The 21008-nt window shown below is 37.7% G+C and overlaps 6 protein-coding genes across 9 annotated transcripts; 2 read left to right on the forward strand and 4 right to left on the reverse strand.

The window, feature by feature from the left end:
* The first annotated feature begins 622 nt into the window (after positions 1-622).
* LOC104755248 (wall-associated receptor kinase-like 15) lies at positions 623-2184 on the forward strand. The gene is made up of 3 exons (XM_010477597.3): positions 623-1283; positions 1371-1735; positions 1958-2184. The coding sequence occupies exons 1-3, from the start codon at positions 793-795 to the stop codon at positions 2008-2010; spliced, it is 909 nt and encodes a 302-aa protein (XP_010475899.1). The 5' UTR covers positions 623-792; the 3' UTR covers positions 2011-2184.
* Positions 2185-5140: 2956 nt separating this feature from the next.
* On the forward strand, positions 5141-8073 carry LOC104755249 (exocyst complex component EXO84A). The gene is made up of 5 exons (XM_010477598.2): positions 5141-5405; positions 5565-5662; positions 5748-6783; positions 6858-7687; positions 7773-8073. Exons 1-5 carry the CDS (start codon positions 5247-5249, stop codon positions 7915-7917), a joined length of 2268 nt encoding a protein of 755 aa, XP_010475900.1. The 5' UTR covers positions 5141-5246; the 3' UTR covers positions 7918-8073.
* Positions 8074-8368: 295 nt separating this feature from the next.
* On the reverse strand, positions 8369-8839 carry LOC147923311 (B3 domain-containing protein At1g10455-like). Its single transcript, XM_087495233.1, has one exon. It carries the CDS (start codon positions 8837-8839, stop codon positions 8369-8371), a length of 471 nt encoding a protein of 156 aa, XP_087351359.1.
* Positions 8840-9180: 341 nt separating this feature from the next.
* LOC104759148 (nuclear pore complex protein NUP98A) lies at positions 9181-15102 on the reverse strand. 4 transcript variants are annotated; one of them, XR_015585724.1, is made up of 14 exons: positions 14828-15068; positions 14589-14710; positions 14099-14175; positions 13665-13958; positions 12848-13495; positions 12509-12736; positions 11777-12411; positions 11552-11667; positions 11407-11467; positions 11131-11272; positions 10837-10953; positions 10558-10729; positions 10200-10241; positions 9181-10111 (listed from the first exon to the last, which is right to left on the reverse strand). XR_015585724.1 is itself a non-coding variant. In XM_087493850.1 (14 exons), exons 3-14 carry the CDS (start codon positions 14115-14117, stop codon positions 9435-9437), a joined length of 3123 nt encoding a protein of 1040 aa, XP_087349976.1. In that variant the 5' UTR covers positions 14118-14175; positions 14589-14710; positions 14828-15102; the 3' UTR covers positions 9181-9434. The 4 variants fall into 4 exon arrangements, 2 of the variants coding, with proteins under 2 accessions (XP_087349976.1, XP_087349975.1); XR_015585723.1 differs by having other exon boundaries at positions 12842-13495; XM_087493850.1 differs by having other exon boundaries at positions 11552-11639; positions 14828-15102.
* A 775-nt stretch (positions 15103-15877) lies between these two features.
* LOC104755250 (UDP-glycosyltransferase 90A2-like) lies at positions 15878-17637 on the reverse strand. The gene is made up of 2 exons (XM_010477599.2): positions 16748-17637; positions 15878-16662 (listed from the first exon to the last, which is right to left on the reverse strand). The coding sequence occupies exons 1-2, from the start codon at positions 17527-17529 to the stop codon at positions 16023-16025; spliced, it is 1422 nt and encodes a 473-aa protein (XP_010475901.1). The 5' UTR covers positions 17530-17637; the 3' UTR covers positions 15878-16022.
* A 155-nt stretch (positions 17638-17792) lies between these two features.
* LOC104755252 (uncharacterized) lies at positions 17793-20981 on the reverse strand. Its single transcript, XM_010477600.3, has 9 exons — positions 20219-20981; positions 19762-19842; positions 19317-19652; positions 19086-19221; positions 18825-18987; positions 18611-18739; positions 18325-18519; positions 18127-18249; positions 17793-18042 (listed from the first exon to the last, which is right to left on the reverse strand). The coding sequence occupies exons 1-9, from the start codon at positions 20400-20402 to the stop codon at positions 17941-17943; spliced, it is 1449 nt and encodes a 482-aa protein (XP_010475902.1). The 5' UTR covers positions 20403-20981; the 3' UTR covers positions 17793-17940.
* Between the last annotated feature and the right edge of the window lie 27 nt (positions 20982-21008).

Below are 21008 nucleotides of genomic sequence, written 5' to 3' on the forward strand. Positions count from 1 at the left end.
GGACACCTAAAGGCACATTTTGTCTAAATAATATACTTACTTTCTTACACATTTTTTTTCTATATATCATCCATATATACTTTTCAGTTTCTTAATAGAATTTATCATTAATTATTAATTATCACTTCTTTCTCAAAGAGCCCATTGAACCATCAATTTCACAAACTTTGGTTGATCAATATTCTTTTTTTTGATAGGTGGTCGATCAATTTTCAAGTTAAAGAGGTTGTTATAAGAATACGCGAGTGAGAAATATCTTTTTTTTTTTTTTTTAACTTGTTATAGTCATAACCATCTTTATTCAAAAATAGCTTATTGAGACATCTGCACTATCCACATTTTGAATGCAAAAATAAATAAAAATTGTTAAATTGTATGTATGGTATTTTGCATAACCATCGTTAATTTTTGTTTAATAAAATTATTTGCGTCGAATGTTGTATTTTTACGTAAAAGAAATTTTCGTTTTTGCAAGTCATTTGATCTGATATGTTATAATCCTTCATATGATGGTATACATAGACCCAACCAAAAGAATCCATACATCATCAAAGAACAAAAGAATCTAGAATTTAACAACAACAAAAAACTATATATATATATATATACAAATTACTTTTCTAATATTGAAAACATCTAAGAAAATGTATGCATCTATAAAAATGTATATACATATGAAACTTTAGTATTCCTCTTAGCATTGCATCTATATAAGTTACATCGACACACTCAAATCATATGTGCATAACTCTCACATTTCTTTCCCTCTCTTTTCTCTAAAACGTCTAGCAAATGAGTTTGAAACGCTCTTCTTCTTCTTTCTTCTTCTTACTCTTTTCCTTCTTCTCCCTTTCTTCTCATGTCTCCTCACAAGCCTGCCAAAAAACATGTGGCCAAATACCCATCAAGTACCCGCTCGGAACCGGGGCAGGTTGCGGTGACCCACGTTTCACACGTTACATCACGTGCGACCCAGACCAACAGACTTTGACGCTCACCACTCACACAGGCTGTTACCCTATCACTTCCGTTGACTACGCCAAGCAAGAGATCTACGTCACCGACCCGTCCATGTCCACGTGTGCATGCACCCGACCAAGCCACGGTTTCGGGTTGGATTGGGACGCTCCGTTCTCTTTCCACGACGACACCGTTTTCACGCTCCTTGATTGTTCTGTAGACGAGTCCCCTGTTTTCACGCCGTTAAGTAACGGTAGTGGACGTGTCTCCCTCTGTGACCGTCAAAGCTCCTCCATTTGCACCTTCTTGTACTCCAATTGCAGGTAACCCAAAAAATTCAAATTAAACCGGACTACTATTATATCTAAACCCTAATAATAACCGGTTGATTAATATTTACGGTTTGGCAGGGCGATAAGCCTAATAAACCTCCAAGTATCAACGTGTTGCGTTTACGTGCCTCTAGACCTCGGACCATCGTTCGAAATGGATCTGAAGAAACTCCAATGCTCGTCCTACTCCGGCTTTTACAATCTTGGTCCTGGACAAGAATCTCACCCGGAGAACTGGAACTACGGAATCGCACTCAAGTACAAGTTCAACGTTTTCGATGAGTACCATGGCGTCTGCGGTGGCTGCGAGCGTAGTAACGGTGCTTGTGGCTTCAACACTCAGACAAGCTCGTTCGTTTGCAACTGTCCCGGTGGGATTAACACGACGTCGGATTGCTTCTTCCTTTATAACTCTGCTTCTATTCTTGTTCCTTGGCTCTCAAGTAAGCACCACCCTCACACTTTTTACTAATATATAGTCAAATTAATTAATATTGAGTACTACATTATTTCACAGATAATCTTATCTCAGCTATAACTTATTTCTTCGCAATTGAATTTTCAGACAAATTATTTCTACATTTTATTTTGTATTTAACAGTATATATATTGATTGGTCTTTGACTCTTATATAAAGTGTTTTTTTTTTTTTTTTCTGAAAACAGGAGAATTGGTAGTGTCATGGATTGTTGTTTGGATGGTGATGAGTCTACGTTAAAGGTTTTTGCGTTAGTCAATTCAATCAAGGAACCTCAAAGGATGGAGTGGTTGGAAGAGAAAGCTTAATTAATAGATCGAATCTTTGCTTCCTTTTTCAAGAACTTTGTATCATAGCATGAGATTCTCTATTGCTTCTCTCTTTGCAATATTATTCAAGTCACCATTTATCTTATTTGCCTTTTCTCCACTTTCCAGCTCATAAGGAATCACCTTACTATATTAATTTAATTCTAAACACTTGCAATATGAATCATAATGATGATGATGGTGAGACTACACTTGTACTTTCAATATTTTCTTTTAACTGAAAATCATAGTTACTTTCATATGGATTACAAGTACGATATCAGAGCTTTGCCGTTTTAGATTGTGTAAAATTTGATCAAACAAAGATCTTAACTTAGCTTGCTACGACATTTCACTCAATTTGTTAAATTTTGGACCAAAAAAAATCTATTATCTACTGTACACTATGTGACTTTCGCATATCGATATTTAGCTAGGTGATCAATACAGTAAACCGATTCGCTTTGGTTTTGGTTTCATTTAATCAAATGTTGTTTTTGTTCGATTTGGTAATCGGTATAGAAATACCAGAAACTTAATTATATCATCGAAATGTTTTTTTTTAATGTAATTGTAGATAGACAATTTAGACCTCACACACTAATTAACAACTATGTGTTAGCTCACGCTACGAGTGAGTTCTTACATCATCGTTATTCTATTTTGAAAAAATAATATAAATTAACATGTTATTATTATTTTTTTCATTGCACAACAAAATTTAAAGACTACATAGTATGAATTTAAATAAAGTAAAAAAATCAAATTTTCTTTGGATAATAATATATTTAGAGCAATTAAGTCATATTTTATCTTAAATGCCATATATTTTTGTAGTTGTAGTCATTTTTCAAAATCATTGTGATATTTTCATAAAATTGATTTTGTGGTGTTAGTTATGCATATTTTTTATTATTATTGTGATAGCTTAAAGAGATTTAAAATATTTCAATTAAGAAAAAATCAAAACAATAAAGAGTAGGTTTGCAGTGTCTCATACATATGTAACTAAGTGAGTCTAACAATAGATTATTAGACTAATACATCTTTCATAAAACTAAAAAAAAAAACAGCAACTACTTTATTATGTTATTATCTTAAAGTCTTTAATTGTGTCTGGACTTTGATTTATATGAAATTATAGTGTTTCATATAAAAATAATTAAATTATATATCATATATTACATGTATATCCTATTCAAATAAACTGAAACTTTTTTTAAGTTAAGATATCATTGGTTAAATCAAGGGGAAAATAATGATGTTGTAGAATTCATAAAATTATGTGAGATTTGAAATATGAGGCTATGAGGGTTATAATGAGACATGTGTCTTTCTTTTAATAAATAATACATAAATCTATGTACCAAAGTTGCAATTAAGTGCATATTAATACATTTTTAACATGTTCTATTATATTAAATTAAATTCATTGAGAACACTACTATGATATTATTGCGGGAGTTACAAATAAATTTTTATACTTTTCCAACTCCTAAAATTAAAACTCATTTAATTTAAAAGTGAGTGTTGGTGGGTCCATAATTTGATTCAAAAGTTTAATATGTTACACATTGATCGTTTAAAGGAATATAAATATTTAATTCTCAAATACACTTGATTTTTTTTGGTTAAAACCAACATATGTGAAATTAAATTTATCTATGGAAATTTTAAAAATAAATATGAATAGATTAGAAAGGCAAGAAATATAAAAGGACTATTTATTTTTATATAAATAAATAAAAATTGAAAACAATGTTAAATATATATAATATTTTCTAAATTAAAATATAGAATTAAACTCTTACAACACATATGAGATATAACAACATTTGAATATTGGTGGGAGAGGAGGAAAGGATGATTATTTATGAGATGATAATCCAAATTAGATATTGGAGATGAATCTTTAAAAATAAAAACAATGTAAAATATATATCATGTAGTCTATAATATTAAAATTTAGCATTAAAATTTTACAATGATTTTCATCTTTTTTTTTGTAACCCATACAACAAAAATATGAAATTGAAAACAAAACAAAACGAAAAAATGATTTGAGGTATTGTGTAAGAGAATGAGAGAAGTGGAAGAGAATGAGAAAATGTGAAAATGAGAAAGTAAAAGAATGTCAATATGAGAGAAGGAGAGAATGTTAATTTATATGATGAGAATGGATGGAAGTTACATTTAGAATTATGGGAGTTATAATTATAAGTTATTGTGTTTGAATAAAATTAAGTGGTGGAATATGATTAATGCATAATTGATTTTATTTTTCAGTTATAATTTTATTTTAATGTGTGAGTTAAAAAAATTTATTTCAATTAAACAATTAGAAAATAAAGAAAAAAAATTAAAAAAAAAAAATATTAAATGAAAATCAACCAATAAGAAAAGTTCAAAACCTTACTTTTATATATATATGATTACGATAAAATATATACACGTTCAAGATTTAACACAATGCAAGTTACAGTATATGAAGTCAAGTGACTCAAGTCAAATGGGCCTAAACTGAGAGTGTTGAGAAGTTATTACTTGTGTAACAGTATTCAAGAAGAACTAGTGTAGTGAAATTAGGGTATGCAACAACAGTGAGAAATGATTAGGGTTTGCAGCATTCAGATTAGGGCATCCGGTTCTCCACATCTCTAGAAGAGGGCCAAGTCCGAGAAAGCGTAGTCAATCAAGCTTCCAAGGAGATATTAACGTGCATGTACAATTAATTAATCCTCTGAAGTCTGAAATCTGAACCATAGCTTTGATTCATTAATTTACATCAAAATTTGGAATATTTAAAGTATCTATTGTATGTAGAAACTACTAGCAATATTTTATTTTGAAGTTTAGTAAAAAAAAAAAAGAAAATTGATTAAAATCATAACAACTGATTAGCATAAAATAAGGATCCATCCAATAAATATAAAGTTTGACCAAAGATTGTTTAAAGAAAAGGAGGCCCACAAAGCCCAGTAATGGCAAGGACGTGTTCCCCCCTACAGTCCTCCTGGACCCCAAATTTGCCGCCTTCTCCTTCGCACTTTCAACCTCCTCCTCCTCTGTTTTTTATTCATCATTCAATTTCTCTCTATCTTTTCTTTTTCTTTTCCTTTTTCTTTCTGCTGCCTTGTTTGTGGTGTGGATCTGGTGAGAGTTTTGAGAATGGAAGCAAGAGAAAGAGGATCAATGTCGTCTAGCATCGGCAATTCGGCTGAACTCGAAGGGAATCTAACACTAAGTGATCGTCTTAAGGTTTTCAAAGGCTCTACTTTCGATCCCGAAGCTTATGTCACCTCCAAATGTCAGCGCATGAACGAAAAGGTCTTTTCTCCTTTCTCTCATTCTCATAAGAGATTGTATTCCAGATTGTGTGATTTTGCTTGTATCATATATGTATATGTGTTTAGATTACCTTATCTTAGGTTAGCTGTTTGTAAAAATGTTAGAATTCATGAGATCATATTATTGGTGGTGTTACAGGAGACAAGGCATTTGTCTTCTTACCTCGTTGAACTAAAGAAAGCTTCTGCTGAAGAGATGCGTAAGAGCGTCTACGCTAACTACGCTGCTTTTATACGGTTTGTGTTATCTTCTTATTTATCATTAGATTTGGGGATTGGTTGTTAGTTTTAGGGTTCTTCATGTTCTTGATGACGTGTGCAGGACATCTAAGGAGATTTCAGCTCTTGAAGGACAGCTTCTTTCTATGAGAAACCTTCTCTCTGCTCAAGCAGCTCTTGTTCATGGCTTAGCGGATGGCGTTCACATTAGTTCCTTATGTGCTGATGACGCTGACGACTTGAGAGACGAAGACTTATATGACATGGAGAACAAACAGCTTTCTAAAATAGAGACTTGGGTTGTGGAGTTTTTTGATAGACTTGAAGTCCTCTTAGCTGAGAAGAGAGTTGATGAGTCAATGGCTGCGTTAGAAGAAGGGCGTCGTGTGGCGATAGAAGCACATGAGAAACGCACGCTCAGCGCCAACACTCTTCTTTCTCTGAACAATGCAATCAGAGAAAAGAGACAGGAGTTGGCTGACCAACTTGCTGAAGCTATCAGCCAACCTTCTAGAAGAGGAGGCGAGCTTAGATCAGCTGTCTTGGCTCTCAAGAAACTCGGTGATGGTTCTCGTGCCCACACGTTGCTTCTTAGATCTTACGAGCGGAGGCTACAAGCCAACATTCAAAGCCTAAGAGGTTCTAACACTTCCTACGGAGTAGCTTTTGCTTCTGCGCTCTCTCAGCTTGTTTTCTCAACGATTGCTCAAGCTGCAAGCGACTCTCATGCTGTTGTTGGAGAGGATCCGGCTTATTCATCAGAGCTTGTGACATGGGCGGTTAAACAAGCAGAGTCTTTTGCTCTTTTGCTTAAAAGACACACTTTAGCTTCATCTGCTGCTGCTGGAAGCTTAAGGGTAACCGCAGAGTGCATCCAACTCTGCGCCTCCCACTGCTCTTCATTAGAGTCTCGCGGATTAGCTCTTTCCCCTGTTTTGTTAAAACACTTCAGGCCGGGAGTGGAACAAGCACTGACCGGAAATCTCAAGAGAATTGAACAAAGCAGCGCCGCTTTAGCTGCTTCGGATGATTGGTCACTCTCTTATACACCAACAGGATCACGCGCCTCATCAACTACTCCCATTGCACCGCATCTCAAGCTCTCTATAAGCGCTCAAAGATTCAACTCCATGGTTCAGGTAATCATATTTGCTGCTTCAGTTTTAACTCTTTTTTTCTTGCTATACAAGTTTGCTGTTTCTGTTGGATTTAGGAATTTTTGGAAGATGCTGGACCGCTAGACGAAGCATTACAGTTAGATGGGATTGCACTAGACGGTGTTTTGCAAGTGTTTAACGCATACGTTGATCTCTTGATCAATGCATTGCCTGCCTCAGCTGAGAACGAAGAGAATCCAGTTCAAAGAATAGTTAAAATAGCTGAAACAGAGTCCCAACAAACAGCTTTGTTAGTCAATGCACTTCTTTTAGCAGACGAGCTAATCCCACGTTCAGCTTCAAAGATTTTGCCACAAGGTACAAGCCAATCTACTCCAAGAAGAGGTTCATCAGATAGTCGACAGAACCGACCAGAGCAAAGAGAATGGAAGAAGAAACTTCAAAAATCAGTGGATAGACTAAGAGATAGCTTCTGTAGACAACATGCACTTGAACTCATCTTCACTGAAGAAGGAGAAGTCCGTCTCAGCTCTGAGATTTATATCCTCATGGACGAAACCACTGAAGAGCCTGAATGGTTTCCTTCACCAATTTTTCAGGAACTGTTTGCGAAACTGACGAGAATAGCGGCGATAGTGAGCGATATGTTTGTTGGAAGAGAGAGATTCGCGACGATATTGCTGATGAGACTGACGGAGACAGTGATTCTTTGGATATCTGATGATCAGAGTTTCTGGGAAGAGATGGAGACAGGAGATAAACCATTAGGTCCACTAGGACTTCAACAGTTTTATCTAGACATGGAGTTTGTGATGATCTTTGCCTCACAAGGAAGGTACTTGTCGAGAAACCTTCACCAAGTGATCAAGAACATTATAGCTCGAGCCATCGAAGCAGTTTCAGCCACTGGACTCGACCCTTACAGGTATGTATATATTAATAACACGTTTACCACATAAACATGTATCATGTATGCATTACTAATGGTTTGATGATTGATGACGAAACAGCACGTTACCGGAGGAAGAGTGGTTTGCGGAAGTAACTCAGATAGCGATAAAGATGTTGATGGGAAAAGGCAACTTCGGTGGCCACGCAGAGCGGGACGTCACTAGCCCTTCTGTTTCCTCTGCTAAATCTTACACGAGTAATTAGTTAATCAACAAATTGTTAACTTCGTTGACGTAGAATTATTTTTTTTTCATTTTTTTAGAGGAATTATTCTTTCTTTAATTCGGAAAATTATCTTTTGTTTTCTAGTAGTCTCTAATTCAATTTTATATATTAACTAAAAAATCTACAATCTAAAAACTCTAGATTTTTTTAAAAAAAAACTAAACCCTAATAAATTAATGGTTTTTTATGTCCTTAACATGTAATTCGATTATGTCCTTAACAATGTAATTAACACTGGGACGATGCTCTACAACTAGGTTGCTCTGCTACTTGTTTATTCACAAATTGAAACTTTTATTTATTTATTTTTTATGTGTTACATATAAAGAAACTTATATTATGGCACATGTTCTATCAAATGTTCTATCATATTATATGATACATGTTATATATATAGATATAAATAATGAAAAAAAGAACTTGAGCAAAGTTAAGCAATCTTTTTCTGTAAAACTTTGAAATTCAAAGTTGAATCAATGTTATCCCAATAGAATCCGACTGTATCTCCTTCCTTGAGGTGCCTATCAATAAGGATAAGAAACCAACCAAGGTTCAAGAAATAGCCCCTGGAATCTTGATGAATACTAACGTCATACTTTTTCTCCGAATCCCAATCATAAAGTTTCACTGTCACGGAATCTCCAAACACAAGCTTGTTGCTCCATCTCCCGATTATTTCGTCTCGTGTCTCTTTCGCTGGTAATCGAATAACACTGTTTGTATCTTTCACTTGCAGCGTCTTTTTTATGACCCATGGATCGTACTGAGCTAGTGTAAGTTCAGTATCGAGTTTTACAGGCGTTTGAAGATTCTTTTTTTGCTTTCGGGTTGGTTTTTGTTTTTGTAAGGCGAGCGAAGACATGGCTTGATCTTGATGAATCGAAAGCTCATGGACTCGCATATTATTTATAATGTTCGGTAGGTATGTGTTTTTGTTATAATGTTTATGGTTGCATGCGGTCACTAGTTCATAGGAAGATTTATTGATGTTTGATCGTGTTAATTATTTATAATTTATATAAGGTTTAGATTGCATGCTTGAATTAATGAAAAGATTTATAAACACATGCCGAAGTTGATCGTATTTATCAACACAATTTATGTTCAGCAACGTATAAACAAAATTCGTAGCTTCTTTACGTTACAGATGCTCAAAGAACTCACAAGAAACAGCTAGGGCAGGCTTTAGTTTTTGTTTTTTTGGCTTTTGGCTCTGTCACTCTCTAAGTGAAGTCTCAACTCTTAACTCTCAAGTGAAATATCAAATACGTAAACGAAAAAAAAAAAGAGGTTCAAATATAGTAACAGATACCATTACACAAACCGAACCACACAAAAGGAGATACTATGAGGAAACAAGAAAAAACTGTAAGAACAACAAAAAGGTATAGAAAAAACACAACAAATAGGGAAGGGCACTATTTGCTACTGCACAATTCCAACAATCCCTACACAATACAGAGCAATTTCAAGAGAGTTAATACTGAGATGAGACCTTATACTTCACTGTCGTCTTCCTCGCCCAGCTTATAGGAACTAAAATGCTCGACTCGAAACTTCCACTCGCCTTTCACAGGATCAAACGACACAAACTCAGCTCCTTGTGCCTCAGCTTTCTTCTTAAGCATCATCTTATACTTCTCCACTCTCTCTCCTTCAGTAAACTGTTTTCCTGTCTTCTTATCAACACATTTTATATTCAGCAAGGTTACCTCAGCCGGTTTATTCAGACCCTGCCCAACTGCCGGTTTCTTGCTCTCGTCCATGTATACAATCACTTCCCTATTATTGAACTGAACCAGCGATTCCAAGTCTAGCCTGCGAACATCTGTCTCTCCCATGAACTTTATGCTACCAAAACCGTGCCTTCCAACCACAAAGTCTCTAACCCGCCTGCAATAACCTGGATTTGCTCTTTCCTTAGCTGCGAGTTCCTGAATACGTGGCTCGGTGAAATAATCAGAATGGCGTAGCTTCGGCATTAGAGCCTCGATTTCCGCACCATGCTCATAAACAATCGCAGCTTCTCCTGCTCTGTGTCCATTTAGAGTTTTGTAGGGACGGTCTTTCTCGCTGGTCTGATCTGAGCATGTTGTGCCATTCTGTTTCTGATTTGCATTAACTGATGGATGCTGTCTTTCTTCAGTTGCACCAAGTTCTCCGTTACCATTTTCTGTGAATATTGTCTCTCAAGTCAGGCAGAGAACATTCCAAACATAACAAAACGTAATAAAATCTTTATTAATATTTTATATACTCACTCTCATGGTTTATTGCATCAGTAGCCATGTCTGGACCCCTCCCTGAAATTTATGATAAGTATTGTAAAAAGTAGCCAGGAATGGTTTAAGTCAGTACCTAGTACCTCATTAGGTAAGTATTTTACATAGTCCTTCTCACACGCAGAGCAATGAAGTTTCAAAAGAAAACCATGCATGAACAAGAAAACGTGCTCTTATGAGAGAACAAAAGAGTAGGCATTAAAAATTCCAACTTATAAGTGCTGGCCTAAGATTTGAATGCTCCCATCTCTACGGGAATAAAGCGAGAGTCTCAAAAAAATTCATCTCTAGCTATGCAATAGCCAATAAGCCAAGGAATAGAAAAAAGGAAGCTTACCATTTTCATGTACTGGAGCCGTCGGGCGAGCCTTTGGAAGTGTTGATTTGTCCCTTGAAGGCCACTGTTGAACTGGGCGTATAACTAGAGCTCTAGGGTTCTCCCTTGGAATGAAAAGAGCATCTGCCTTTGGAGTACTTGAGCTTTCCTCGTCATCAGTGAAAAATGGAACCTACAGAGACCATTTTAAGATTTCAACATGTGGAACGAAGCTCAGCACCAAAAGTTAGATTGAGTCAAATATATCGTGAGTAAAAGTTCATAAATAAGAATCATTGCCTTTGGATCATTCTCGCCAGGACGGTACTTTCTTGCCGGCAACCTGACCCGCCTGTGTAAAAGGTGTCGAGAAGTCAGGAGAGATGATATTCTAACAGGAGCTGGTTTGTCAACAACCTGACAGGAAAAAGAAAATGATTAAGAGCGAAGGAATAATAGTGTACTTCTATTTATTATGAATAGTAACAAGCTTCGCATGTGGAAGAACTAAATGTCTTAACACTTGAACAGAGACTATTTAGATAATAAGAAAAATGCACCATATAATAGTTGCAGAAGGTACAGCAGGCTTACAGGCATGCTGGAGATTCCATATTGAATGGAAGGTGAATTTCCACCTTGATTTATTGAAATCTGAGGCATAGCAGGAAGTGTTCCAAATGGATTTGTAACAGCAACTGGTTGCAAAACAACAGAGTTCAGCGGTGGAGCAGGCCTGTCAAAAAAAAAAAAAAAAATGAAGCTCCAAAAGCACCTCTTCCACAAAATGAAACATATTTTAAATAACTGAGCTATCCAAAAAGAGCGGAAGCAGAAGTCTTGCAAATAGTGATGTCAAAAAGACCATACGATTGCCCGAAGTTGCCTTGACCAAAAAATCCCAGTCCACCAGCATTTCCAGCTGTATTAGCTTTAAACCATGAAACATATATTATAGATGAGATAGCATCTACAAATAAGACGACAATATTAGTGATTTGGTCAACCGACGTACCTGCTTGCGTTTGATTGAAGGTGTTGAAACCAAAACCATTTGATGCTTGACCTGGCTGAGCTGATTGAAAGGGTGTCATACCAGCAGTCTACAAAAATAATGCAAGATTGAAAGGCCTAAATGAAAAGATACAAAAGAATACTAACTGTGAAAAGAACAGGCATCACCAAAAGATATGGAAAAAGAAACTAAGTGCTTAGGCTTAATAGCGAATGTGAAAATCACCATTGTTTGTCCAAATGGAGAGCTGCTAGACGTAGTTAATGTAGAAGAACTTGAAAACATGTTTCCAAATCCAGTGGAGGGTTTATTGAAAAGACTATTTTGACCAAATGCAGGAGCACTACTCTGTCCGAAGTTTCCAAAAGCAGAACCAGTCTGTCCAAACGCAGAACCAGTCTGCCCGGCCGAGGGGGTTGAACTGAATAGAGTAGATGGCTGACTGTTTCCAAACGCCGAAGTTGCCCCCTGACCAGGAGCCGAACCAAAGATTGACGGAGAAGAGCCAAATCCCGGATTGCTTGATGAACCAAATAACGGTGATGATGTTGTTGTTCCAAAAGCGGACGATGATCCAAAAACGGATGTGGTAGCTGACGAAGTTGACCCAAAAAGATTGGAAGAAGATGTTACACCGAAGGGCGAGGAACCAAAATTTGAGGTAGCCGTTCCAAAACCCGAACTGGCAATTGTTGGGGTTTGAGGGGCAAAAGGGTTTGTAGATGTTGAGCTCGAAAAAGGGTTTGTTGGATTTGCTGATGTCTGACCAAATGCCGGTGATGGAGAAAAAGGATTTGCCTGAGCAGTTGATATACCAAATCCGGCATTTCCAGGAGACTGGCCAGCAGGAAGTGGTCCACCTGAGAATTGAAGACAAGAATCCAGATTTTGGTATGTAAGGTACAAGAATGTTGTGTTTAGCAGATGTTTGATCAAGATTTGTTTGATCACGTGTACCTTTATCTCCTCGTTGGTAATCTTCCCACCTAAGCTCCTCATGGTTTTTATCTTTGTATGCTGGCATGGCAGAAATAGATTCCAACTTTCCAGCAGGCTGCGTACCACTCCCTGCCTCTGCCTCAACTGTCGGTGCATAAGGCACGGCTCGACTACCCCCTTGTTGACCACCGAAAGGTGATTGACCAAAACCAGAACCCCCAAAATTTGGGGTTGAAGCCTGCGCACCTGCAAAACAAATCATGCAAACATATTTCGTCACCCCTTTATTCAAATGACTAACACAACGATAAGCAGTTATAATATTTTACTGGGACATGCTAAAGAAAGAACCTTGACCTCCAAAAGGAGATGGTGTAGAGCCAAAAGCGCTGCTACCAAACGCGGCTGTAGACTGGCTAAAGGCTGGCGAGGAGCCAAAACTAAAGGATGAGGTATTTGATGCCCCAAAAGAAGGTGTACTGGATGCCCCAAAGGCAGGTGTACTGGATGCCCCAAAGGCAGGTGTACTGGATGCCCCAAAGGCAGGTGTACTTGATGCACCAAATGCAGGAGTGCCTGATGCACCAAAAGCAGGGGTGCTTGAAGCTCCAAAAGCAGGGGTGCTTGATGCTCCAAAAGCACCTCCAGAACCAAAGCCAGTGTTGCCAAACGTGGTGCCAGTGCTACCAAAAGCTGGAGTCGGTGACGCGCCAAATGCAGGTGTGTTTGTGACGCCAAAGGAGGGAGAGTTTGAGGCGCCAAAGGCAGGCGTGCTTGTGGCACCAAAGGCAGGCGTGCTCGATGCACCAAACGAGGGTGTGTTTGTGGCACCGAAGGAAGGCGTGCTTGATGCGCCAAAGGCAGGTGTGTTTGTGGCACCAAAAGGTGTAGATGAACCAAAAGTACTGTTTCCAAATGCAGGTTGGGATTGCTGCATCGTGCTTCCAAAAGGATTTGACTGGGGCGTTGAAAATCCCAAAGGTTTCTGCCCAAAACCAGAAGATCCTGAAAAGGGAACAAATAAATTAGCTTAGAAAGATCAAATTCGTTAACCAGGGCTTAGTCTTAAACTCTTGTTCTACCAAAGACATAAACTATATTCATACCCTAGAAAAGCAATAAATCAATGAGGTTATTGAAAAACCATAAAATGAGATCCATATAAGGTACTTACCACCAAAAGGTGAAGATGCTGGAGATGCTCCAAAGGCCGGAGTAGAATTCCCAAATGCTGGTGATGAAGAAGCTCCAAAAGTTGGGGTGGAGGCGAAGGGAGAGGATGCTTGAGGTGCACCAAAAACACCGGTTGAAGTGCTTCCAAATATTGAACTTCCCGTCTGTGCACCAAAAGGAGTAGACGTACCAAACTGTGTTGCTGGAGCAAAGGGATTGTTACTACTTGAATTGCTGGTCTGACCAAATAAAGATTGGGACGCAAATGGGCTGCTACCAGATGACTGTCCAAAAGCTATAAGAAAATAATTTCAGAAGGTCAATTTTCTTTTCTAGTACTATTACATAAGAAAGAAGTAGCATAAAACTATACAGAAAATAACGAAATAGAAGGCTACAGAAACCAACAAATAAGCATATGATAGAATCACTTACGATTGGATGAGCCAAACATCTTCCTCTGTAGTTTAACAACGGAGGGCCAAGCCAAAAGAAATTATTTTATCTTGTAGCTGGAAAAAGAAAAAGATAACAACAAGAACAAAATGCACATAAGCAACACCATATCGGTAAGAGCTGGTTTTAAAATCAAAGACAATAAACATGTGTAACTATACTAGAATTCAACATCAACTTAAGTTGGTTCATGCGTGGGGAGAAAATGACACTACTAAAGAAATTACGAGCAGAAAGGACCAAGTTAAATACAAGCTGGTATGACTGAGAGATGACGAACCTCTAAACCTATTATTCACTAGGCGATAACGAACCTCTAAAACCAATGAACTAAGCAACATCACAAATAGAAATCATCCACTCAGAAATTGACTACGTTCATAAACGTGAGCAACGATTGAGCAATCCAGCAATAAAATCAAAGCTGGAACTAATCCAAATGTCAATCGAAGAAAGAAGGAAGAATCACCTATGAATCCGATGTGAAAAGGGAGGAACAAGGTCACACACACACGTTCTTCGACCAATCAAATATGCCACGAATAATATCAAACGACTCTCAGAGAGACGAAGAGCGGAAGCTCCGATCGTCTGTACGGAAGAAATTAGGGTTCAGGAGTCATAAAATCGCCGAGAAGGGAATAGGTTCGGCGTGGAATCAAATCAAATATGGAGTAGAAACTAAAACGATTAGGGGGAAAATGGAACCTGAAAACGAGGAGCTCGATCTGAAAATCGACGAAGTAAAAAAGCAATTTCTCGCCGGAATGTAAAGCGCGACGACGGTTGCAACTTGAGGGAGCGACGAAAGGGAAAGATTAGTAGTCTATGTATTTTTTGTTGGGTAATGGTACCGTACGAGATGACTTCTATAATCTGCTTGGGTGAGTATAATTGCTCAATTAGTTTAGTTTTAGGCAAAAACGCAAAATAATAAATTTCTGGTATTGTTTTTAACCATTTGCTTTTTAATTTGTTACTATAAATAACCATGCTGCGGATCGCATTAATTTTGTGTTAATACAAAAGTGGTTTGTTTGATTTGTTAAAAGACCCATCATTTTGGGCCTGCATTAGGCCCATATATAATTAAGTGACTTTGAATCTGACCTAGGTTAAATATACTCTGTTCCTTCTTCTCTACTCTCTCACGGCAAATCACAGAACATGAATGATGATTCGAAGAAAGAGGGATTCAAATTACAAGTTGGGATTTTAAGATAGATTTGAATCATAAATCATGTATGTTCATGGGATCAAAATCTCAGAGATATTCCTCCCCTAAGAAGAGCCTGAAGAGAACATGGAAATAGCTAGTGCGAGGCATCATTGGTATTTGGTTGCAGATGATGGTAGCAGTGAGTGAACAGAGTCGGTCGTTGGGAGCCTTGTCTGAGTACAGTTGTAGTTTGTATAACCAGTTAGTATGGTACACACTTTATGAATCAGCTCGTTTTATAAAACAGTTCGACACTTTCTATGTCATGCTCATGAGCTGAGAGAGATGCAACAATACTTACACTTCATTGCATTTGCATCGTCAGGTGGATCTTGGAGTTCCATGCTTTGCTATACACAAGCAACTCCTGAAATTCGAAAATCTATATGGATGTTTTCAGCCAGAAAAGGAACCCTAAGGACAACCATTACTCTCGTTCTATGAATGAACCTTGATGCAAACCATTACATTCGTTCTATGTATGTACTGATGATCTCTTGTTCTTTTACACAACAACAACAAGCAAAGCGAAGTATGTGTCAGGGTTTAACATTATGCAGGTTTCCAAATTAAGGCTCAAATATATATGGTTTACAGGATTCCAAATTCTGGCTCAAATAAATTATTTCTAATAGCACCACGCTCAGCTCACTTGAAAGATTTGATACAGAGTGTACAACATCATCATGTTCCATTGTTACAAAACTCGTTGATAAGGTTGTCTAAATTCTTCCAAGACGAACCGATACCTTCCTCCAAAGCCTTCTTCGCCACCTTACCATATGCTTCTACATTCTTCCTCAGCTCTTTACCTTTCTCTCCCTCCATCAAATCCTTCACTTTCTGTGCAATCTCTTCTCTTCTCACGACCCCTTCACTCGCCGTCACCACTCTCTCCGCCACTCTAAGCTCTTCCACCACCAAAATCGCATTCAGAGGTTGCTCCGCTGCTAAAGGAAACGCCAAGATTGGAACCTTGGAGCAAATGCTCTCCATCAGAGAATTCCACCCACAATGGCTCATGAACCCTCTAACACTCTCGTGCTCTAATATCTTTCTTTGATCAACCCATTCATCTCTCACCGTCAGTCCTCTTTCTCCCACTCTCTCTTCAAACATTTCTCCTAGTTCATTTCCTTTGAACACCCACAAAAAGTTCACCTGCGATTCTTCTAGCCCTAACGCAATCTCCTCTAGTTGTTCTCTCGAGATCTCCGCTTGTGTTCCGAAAGCCACGTAGAGAACATTGCATCCCTTGTCTCGCTTTTTATCAAGCCATTTCATCCAACTAGGCTTGACCTTCTCTTCTACTTCACCTTCCAAGCTGTCAGAAAGCAAAGAGTTGGTATCTTTATTTTTCTTATCGATTAGTTCCAATATTTATACTAAAACATAATTAGTGAACTTACAAGTTATTTACAGAACAAAGCGGTCCAAGTGCCCAAGGCTTGAGCTCGCGTTTACGCTTGTAGAAATCTAGAAACACAGGCTCAAGGTCGTCGAACGTGTTGAATATGATACCTTGACTTTGATTCATAGACGTGACTTGATCTATGATAAACTTGAACCCAGGATCTGTGGTGGGTTTTGGAGCAAACATATCTTTAACGAAATCACATTTTCTAACCTTAATCCAGGGAAACTCCGGTACGGAAACCGGCTCCGTGTCGGACTTAACCTTAGATAGAAGCTGGTTTCGAAAAACACTGTCCAATATAGAGGTGGAAGCGCAGTTCATACCCAAGAAAACAATCCAAGGAAACCCTAGCTTTCGAGCTGACTCTTGCGTCCACCACAAGAAACCGTCTGAGACCATAAAACTGACCCGTGGCAGTGACATGAGCTCTCGCTCAAAGTCGGACTGCATTGACTTGGTGGCTCTTGTGAAAGGAACGAAGAGGGAGGACAAAGCAGGGAGTTTGTCGGTGCACTCGATGCCGGGAGGGATCTCCGGGACGTTTTCAGGGAAAGGTACGTCGACGATGGTTGCTTTGGTGCCGGAGAGTGACTCAGCGACGAAAGGACGGTTCAAAGGAGTGGTGAAGACGGTGACGGAGATGTCTCCGGCGTAGGAGTGGGATAGGAGGAGGCGAGCTAATTGGAGCATAGGGATCATGTGCCCTTTGGACAAGTATGGGAACAAAACCACGTGAACTTTTTCTAACTCCATTGTGAATTGAGATCTGTGCATAGGCCTCTCTCTTTCTTATATAGATATATTTCTATGTATAAATAAAGACTTCATGTCCATTGAGATCTCAGATCTGAGCATAGGTCTCCTCTCTGTTTTTGTGTATCTCTCTGTGACTGTCACTCTATGTATAAGGAGATCTGTGCCTAGTTTATTAACATATAGCAATTTGTGTTATTTAATTCTATGTTTTTGATTTCTATTGACCCTCAAAGGTAAGAGATATATAAAACAAAGACCAACATTCAAAGTAGAAGATAATATTTTGGAATAAAGACTCGAAATTTTATATATATTCACTTGAAAATCATCACCCTTTTTTTATGTTCTTGGGGTTCTAATAAAGGGATGCTTTTAGATTTGTGTTTCATTTCTGAAGGAAAACAAAGGAGGAGAAAAAAATGTTGTTAGTCAAAGGAGTTCTTGAGTTAATTGATGATAGTTCATGAAATCAATCCCATTTAGCCTGACGCAACACAGAATCTGCTCCGGTAGCTCCTCTGGTTTGTTCCCCTGTTCATACATAAGAATCCTTAACATAAGCAATCAAATCCCATATGATTTTCCAGTCCAAAATATGATTGAAACGAAGCCTACCTGAATTGTGAGGCCAACATCAAGAACACAAATCTTGAGTCTGTCTATAAATGTTTCAAACCCTTTACGGGATATATAACCGAATCTATGCATATCGATATCAATCTCTAAGTAATTGTCCCCCTACAAAGAGCAAAATTGCCAAGTTCATTAGCTTATTTCTAATCAAGCAGAAGAGTTCAAGAGTTAGGGTCTCACCAAGTAGAATTCGTGCTGCGGACGTGAAAGAACAGGTTTCTCATTATAAGCCTGCATCAGTTTTTTCTCCGGACCACTCAAATGGAGATCATCTACGTTTGCAACACGTCCCAATATCTTAAGCCGCTCTCTAAAAGGCGCGGTTGTATCCATAGGGAAGCCTTTAACTTTCTCAACCTCATCATCTATTAATTTCTACGCACAATAAACAAACATGGATTCAATACAAAGAGCCTTAAACAGCGCCAAACCATATAAGATGAGACTAACCAACTCCCGAACTTACCCGAATGCTTTCTTGAAAATGGAGCGGTAGTTCCTTTGAATAATTATCCGAGAGTTTGAAGTATAAAATTATATTCATTCCTTCTCCATCAGATTCACCTTGAAAGATTGCAGTTGGATACAAAGGAATCTGTTCCGGCCATAAACCAAGAGAAAGAATCAGGGGAAAAAAATTCAGAAAGAAGGCACCAACTACCAGCAGAACTAGATCATACCTGAACATTTACAATAAGGATAGATGGGAGTTTTGAGGATGTAGTAGTAACGGGAAGTTTGACATATTGTGCAACATGGTGTATTTTATGTTCCGATAAGAAAACATCGACACCAAAAGGATTATATGCAGCATGGCTAGGTGCAAACTCTTTCTTCTTTTCCCTTTTACCAAGAACAAAAATACAATTGCTAGTTAAAGATGGTTTAAACTAGTAATCAATCATAAAATAAAATCAGGATTGTTCTCTTAAACGGTATACCTGAAGTATGTTTTACCACGAACACGGAAACTATTTGGATCAACGGTTGACCAACAATCGAGCATTTTCTTATCAACTGGACAGAAAGGAACCTGAGAACCCGCTATCGGTCTCTTCAACTGCATTTTAGACAGAACTGAAACAATGTTCGAGACAGAACATGTGAGTTTTGGATTTGAGAATAACCTGCTAAATCCAATGAACCAATCAAGTGATGATATGTATACTTACACAAGGCTCCTGAAGCATGACCTTCTCTCCATTTATAAGAAAGTCTAAGAGAAGTTTTCTTCCTGGAACTAGGAGGACTAGAGCTAAGAGACCTTCTCTTATCAATAGAAGGAACAGTTGTTGTATTCAGACAAGGCAAACAATTACTAGGTAAGATCCTGCAGTTTTCCAAGAGACCTTCATCTGCAGATGAATCTACCAAATCAGGCCGCTTTGCATCGTTTAAATCACCGTCTGATTTGGACTGGGACATCACTTCGTTTGATTCAGAGTCTTGTGTTGATGATGTTGTTGTTGAACTCGAGATTGATACACGATTAGATCCGTTTAACGTATCTGGAAATCAAAAACAATCAGAAAAGCCGAGAAATGAAGATCGATCAATAATCTCAACAAGCTAAAAGAAATTGGTATAGAAGAAGTCAAGAAGATAGGATAGTATTACCTTCTTGAACACTGTGGAAATCATCATCACAGTCAGTTTCAAAAGCGACATTGGACTCAAACCATGCTTCTTCACCAGTTGCTGTGGAGAACAAAAAACATCATCATCAGTTCTCTCTACTAAACATCAATCAAGTATTCAAATTTATAAAACATCAAATCAAAATCACAAGAGATTAGCTACCAAATACGTTGAAAAAAAAAAAAAAAAAAAAATCATAAAAGAGGAAAAAGATCAAAGCTTTACAAAGTGTGTGATGTAATAAACAAAGATTTAATCAAAACACACAGTGAGTTTGTTTTTTATATAATCAGAATCTCTAATCTGAAAGAATCATTCATATATATATATAATAAAAAGAAAAACTTTGGAGAAAACCTAATCGATAGGGTTAAAAAAACGAATCAAAGATCAAAATCAAAGGAATGGGAGGAAACAGAGAGAGGGGAATAGAGACCTCGGGAACTGGGAATGGAGAAATTACGATGATGATCGAGAGTGTCGAAAGATCCGTCAGAGAGACGAGAAGAGACGGCTCTCTTCCTTTGAATTTTACGTCGTCTACGACTCTTCCTTCGTTGTTTACTTGACTTAAGCTTCGCTCCTACACAGCTCTTAGGCGTCGACACGCAACCTCCCATCTCTCTCTTTTTTGATTAGAGATTAGCTTACACAATCTTTCTTTCCATATGACGATCGAACAAAACCCAGAAAACAAAAAAAAAAACAATAAAGAGAGAGAGAGAGAGAGAGCTACGTTTATATCTATCTCTCTTTGATCAATATGTGGGAAAGGAATCTGTCATCATCGAATCAACAACAACAAAGACTATAAATGAACAAAACACAAGAGAAAGGGTACTTCCGGTTCAGCTCAGATTTCCGAAAAGAGACAGAATTTATTTGGTGAAGCAAAAAAGAGAAAAAAAAATTAAGATTTCCTTCCTTACGGAGAACCCAAAAAAAAAAGATATACTACTTTTTTTTTTTTTTCTTTGGATTTTTTTTTTTAGATTCGGGAAGTCAAAAAACAAAAGGATTCGAAGATAAGAAAGAAGAAGTAAGTAGTTAGTTATTATTATCTCTTCGGTGTGCATTAACGGCATCTACCAAGCAAATTCTCTTAACCATTGAATTAAACCGAGTTCTTTCTTTTAACCGGATCTGGTTAAGTGCGTCGGTAGGACTCCCTCTCACCATCACTTTTTTTTTTTGTAGTCGCTCTCTAATCATCAGTATCTAGTTTC

Source organism: Camelina sativa, chromosome 17 (genome assembly GCF_030686135.1).
Source record: "Camelina sativa cultivar CO46 ecotype springtype chromosome 17, ASM3068613v1".
NCBI lineage: Eukaryota > Viridiplantae > Streptophyta > Magnoliopsida > Brassicales > Brassicaceae > Camelina > Camelina sativa.

What these genes read in the sequence shown, in the direction of transcription:
- LOC104755252 (XM_010477600.3), bottom strand. Translation starts at nt 20,402, where the DNA reads ATGGGAGGTTGCGTGTCGACGCCTAAGAGCTGTGTAGGAGCGAAGCTT. An exon ending in TTTCCACAGTGTTCAAGAAG is followed by an intron (nt 19,653 to 19,761) that starts GTAATACTATCC and finishes TTTGATTTCCAG; the next exon opens with ATACGTTAAACGGATCTAAT. An exon ending in CGTGGTAAAACATACTTCAG is followed by an intron (nt 18,988 to 19,085) that starts GTATACCGTTTA and finishes TCTTGGTAAAAG; the next exon opens with GGAAAAGAAGAAAGAGTTTG.
- LOC104755249 (XM_010477598.2), top strand. Translation starts at nt 5,247, where the DNA reads ATGGAAGCAAGAGAAAGAGGATCAATGTCGTCTAGCATCGGCAATTCG. An exon ending in GTCAGCGCATGAACGAAAAG is followed by an intron (nt 5,406 to 5,564) that starts GTCTTTTCTCCT and finishes GTGGTGTTACAG; the next exon opens with GAGACAAGGCATTTGTCTTC. An exon ending in ACTGGACTCGACCCTTACAG is followed by an intron (nt 7,688 to 7,772) that starts GTATGTATATAT and finishes ATGACGAAACAG; the next exon opens with CACGTTACCGGAGGAAGAGT.
- LOC104759148 (XM_087493849.1), bottom strand. An exon ending in CTCCATTTGGACAAACAATG is followed by an intron (nt 11,640 to 11,776) that starts GTGATTTTCACA and finishes TTATTTTTGTAG; the next exon opens with ACTGCTGGTATGACACCCTT. An exon ending in GGCTCCAGTACATGAAAATG is followed by an intron (nt 10,242 to 10,557) that starts GTAAGCTTCCTT and finishes CATAAATTTCAG; the next exon opens with GGAGGGGTCCAGACATGGCT.
- LOC104755248 (XM_010477597.3), top strand. Translation starts at nt 793, where the DNA reads ATGAGTTTGAAACGCTCTTCTTCTTCTTTCTTCTTCTTACTCTTTTCC. An exon ending in TTCTTGTACTCCAATTGCAG is followed by an intron (nt 1,284 to 1,370) that starts GTAACCCAAAAA and finishes ACGGTTTGGCAG; the next exon opens with GGCGATAAGCCTAATAAACC. An exon ending in TCTTGTTCCTTGGCTCTCAA is followed by an intron (nt 1,736 to 1,957) that starts GTAAGCACCACC and finishes TTCTGAAAACAG; the next exon opens with GAGAATTGGTAGTGTCATGG.
- LOC104755250 (XM_010477599.2), bottom strand. Translation starts at nt 17,529, where the DNA reads ATGCACAGATCTCAATTCACAATGGAGTTAGAAAAAGTTCACGTGGTT. An exon ending in CTTTGTTCTGTAAATAACTT is followed by an intron (nt 16,663 to 16,747) that starts GTAAGTTCACTA and finishes GCTTTCTGACAG; the next exon opens with CTTGGAAGGTGAAGTAGAAG.
- LOC147923311 (XM_087495233.1), bottom strand. Translation starts at nt 8,839, where the DNA reads ATGCGAGTCCATGAGCTTTCGATTCATCAAGATCAAGCCATGTCTTCG.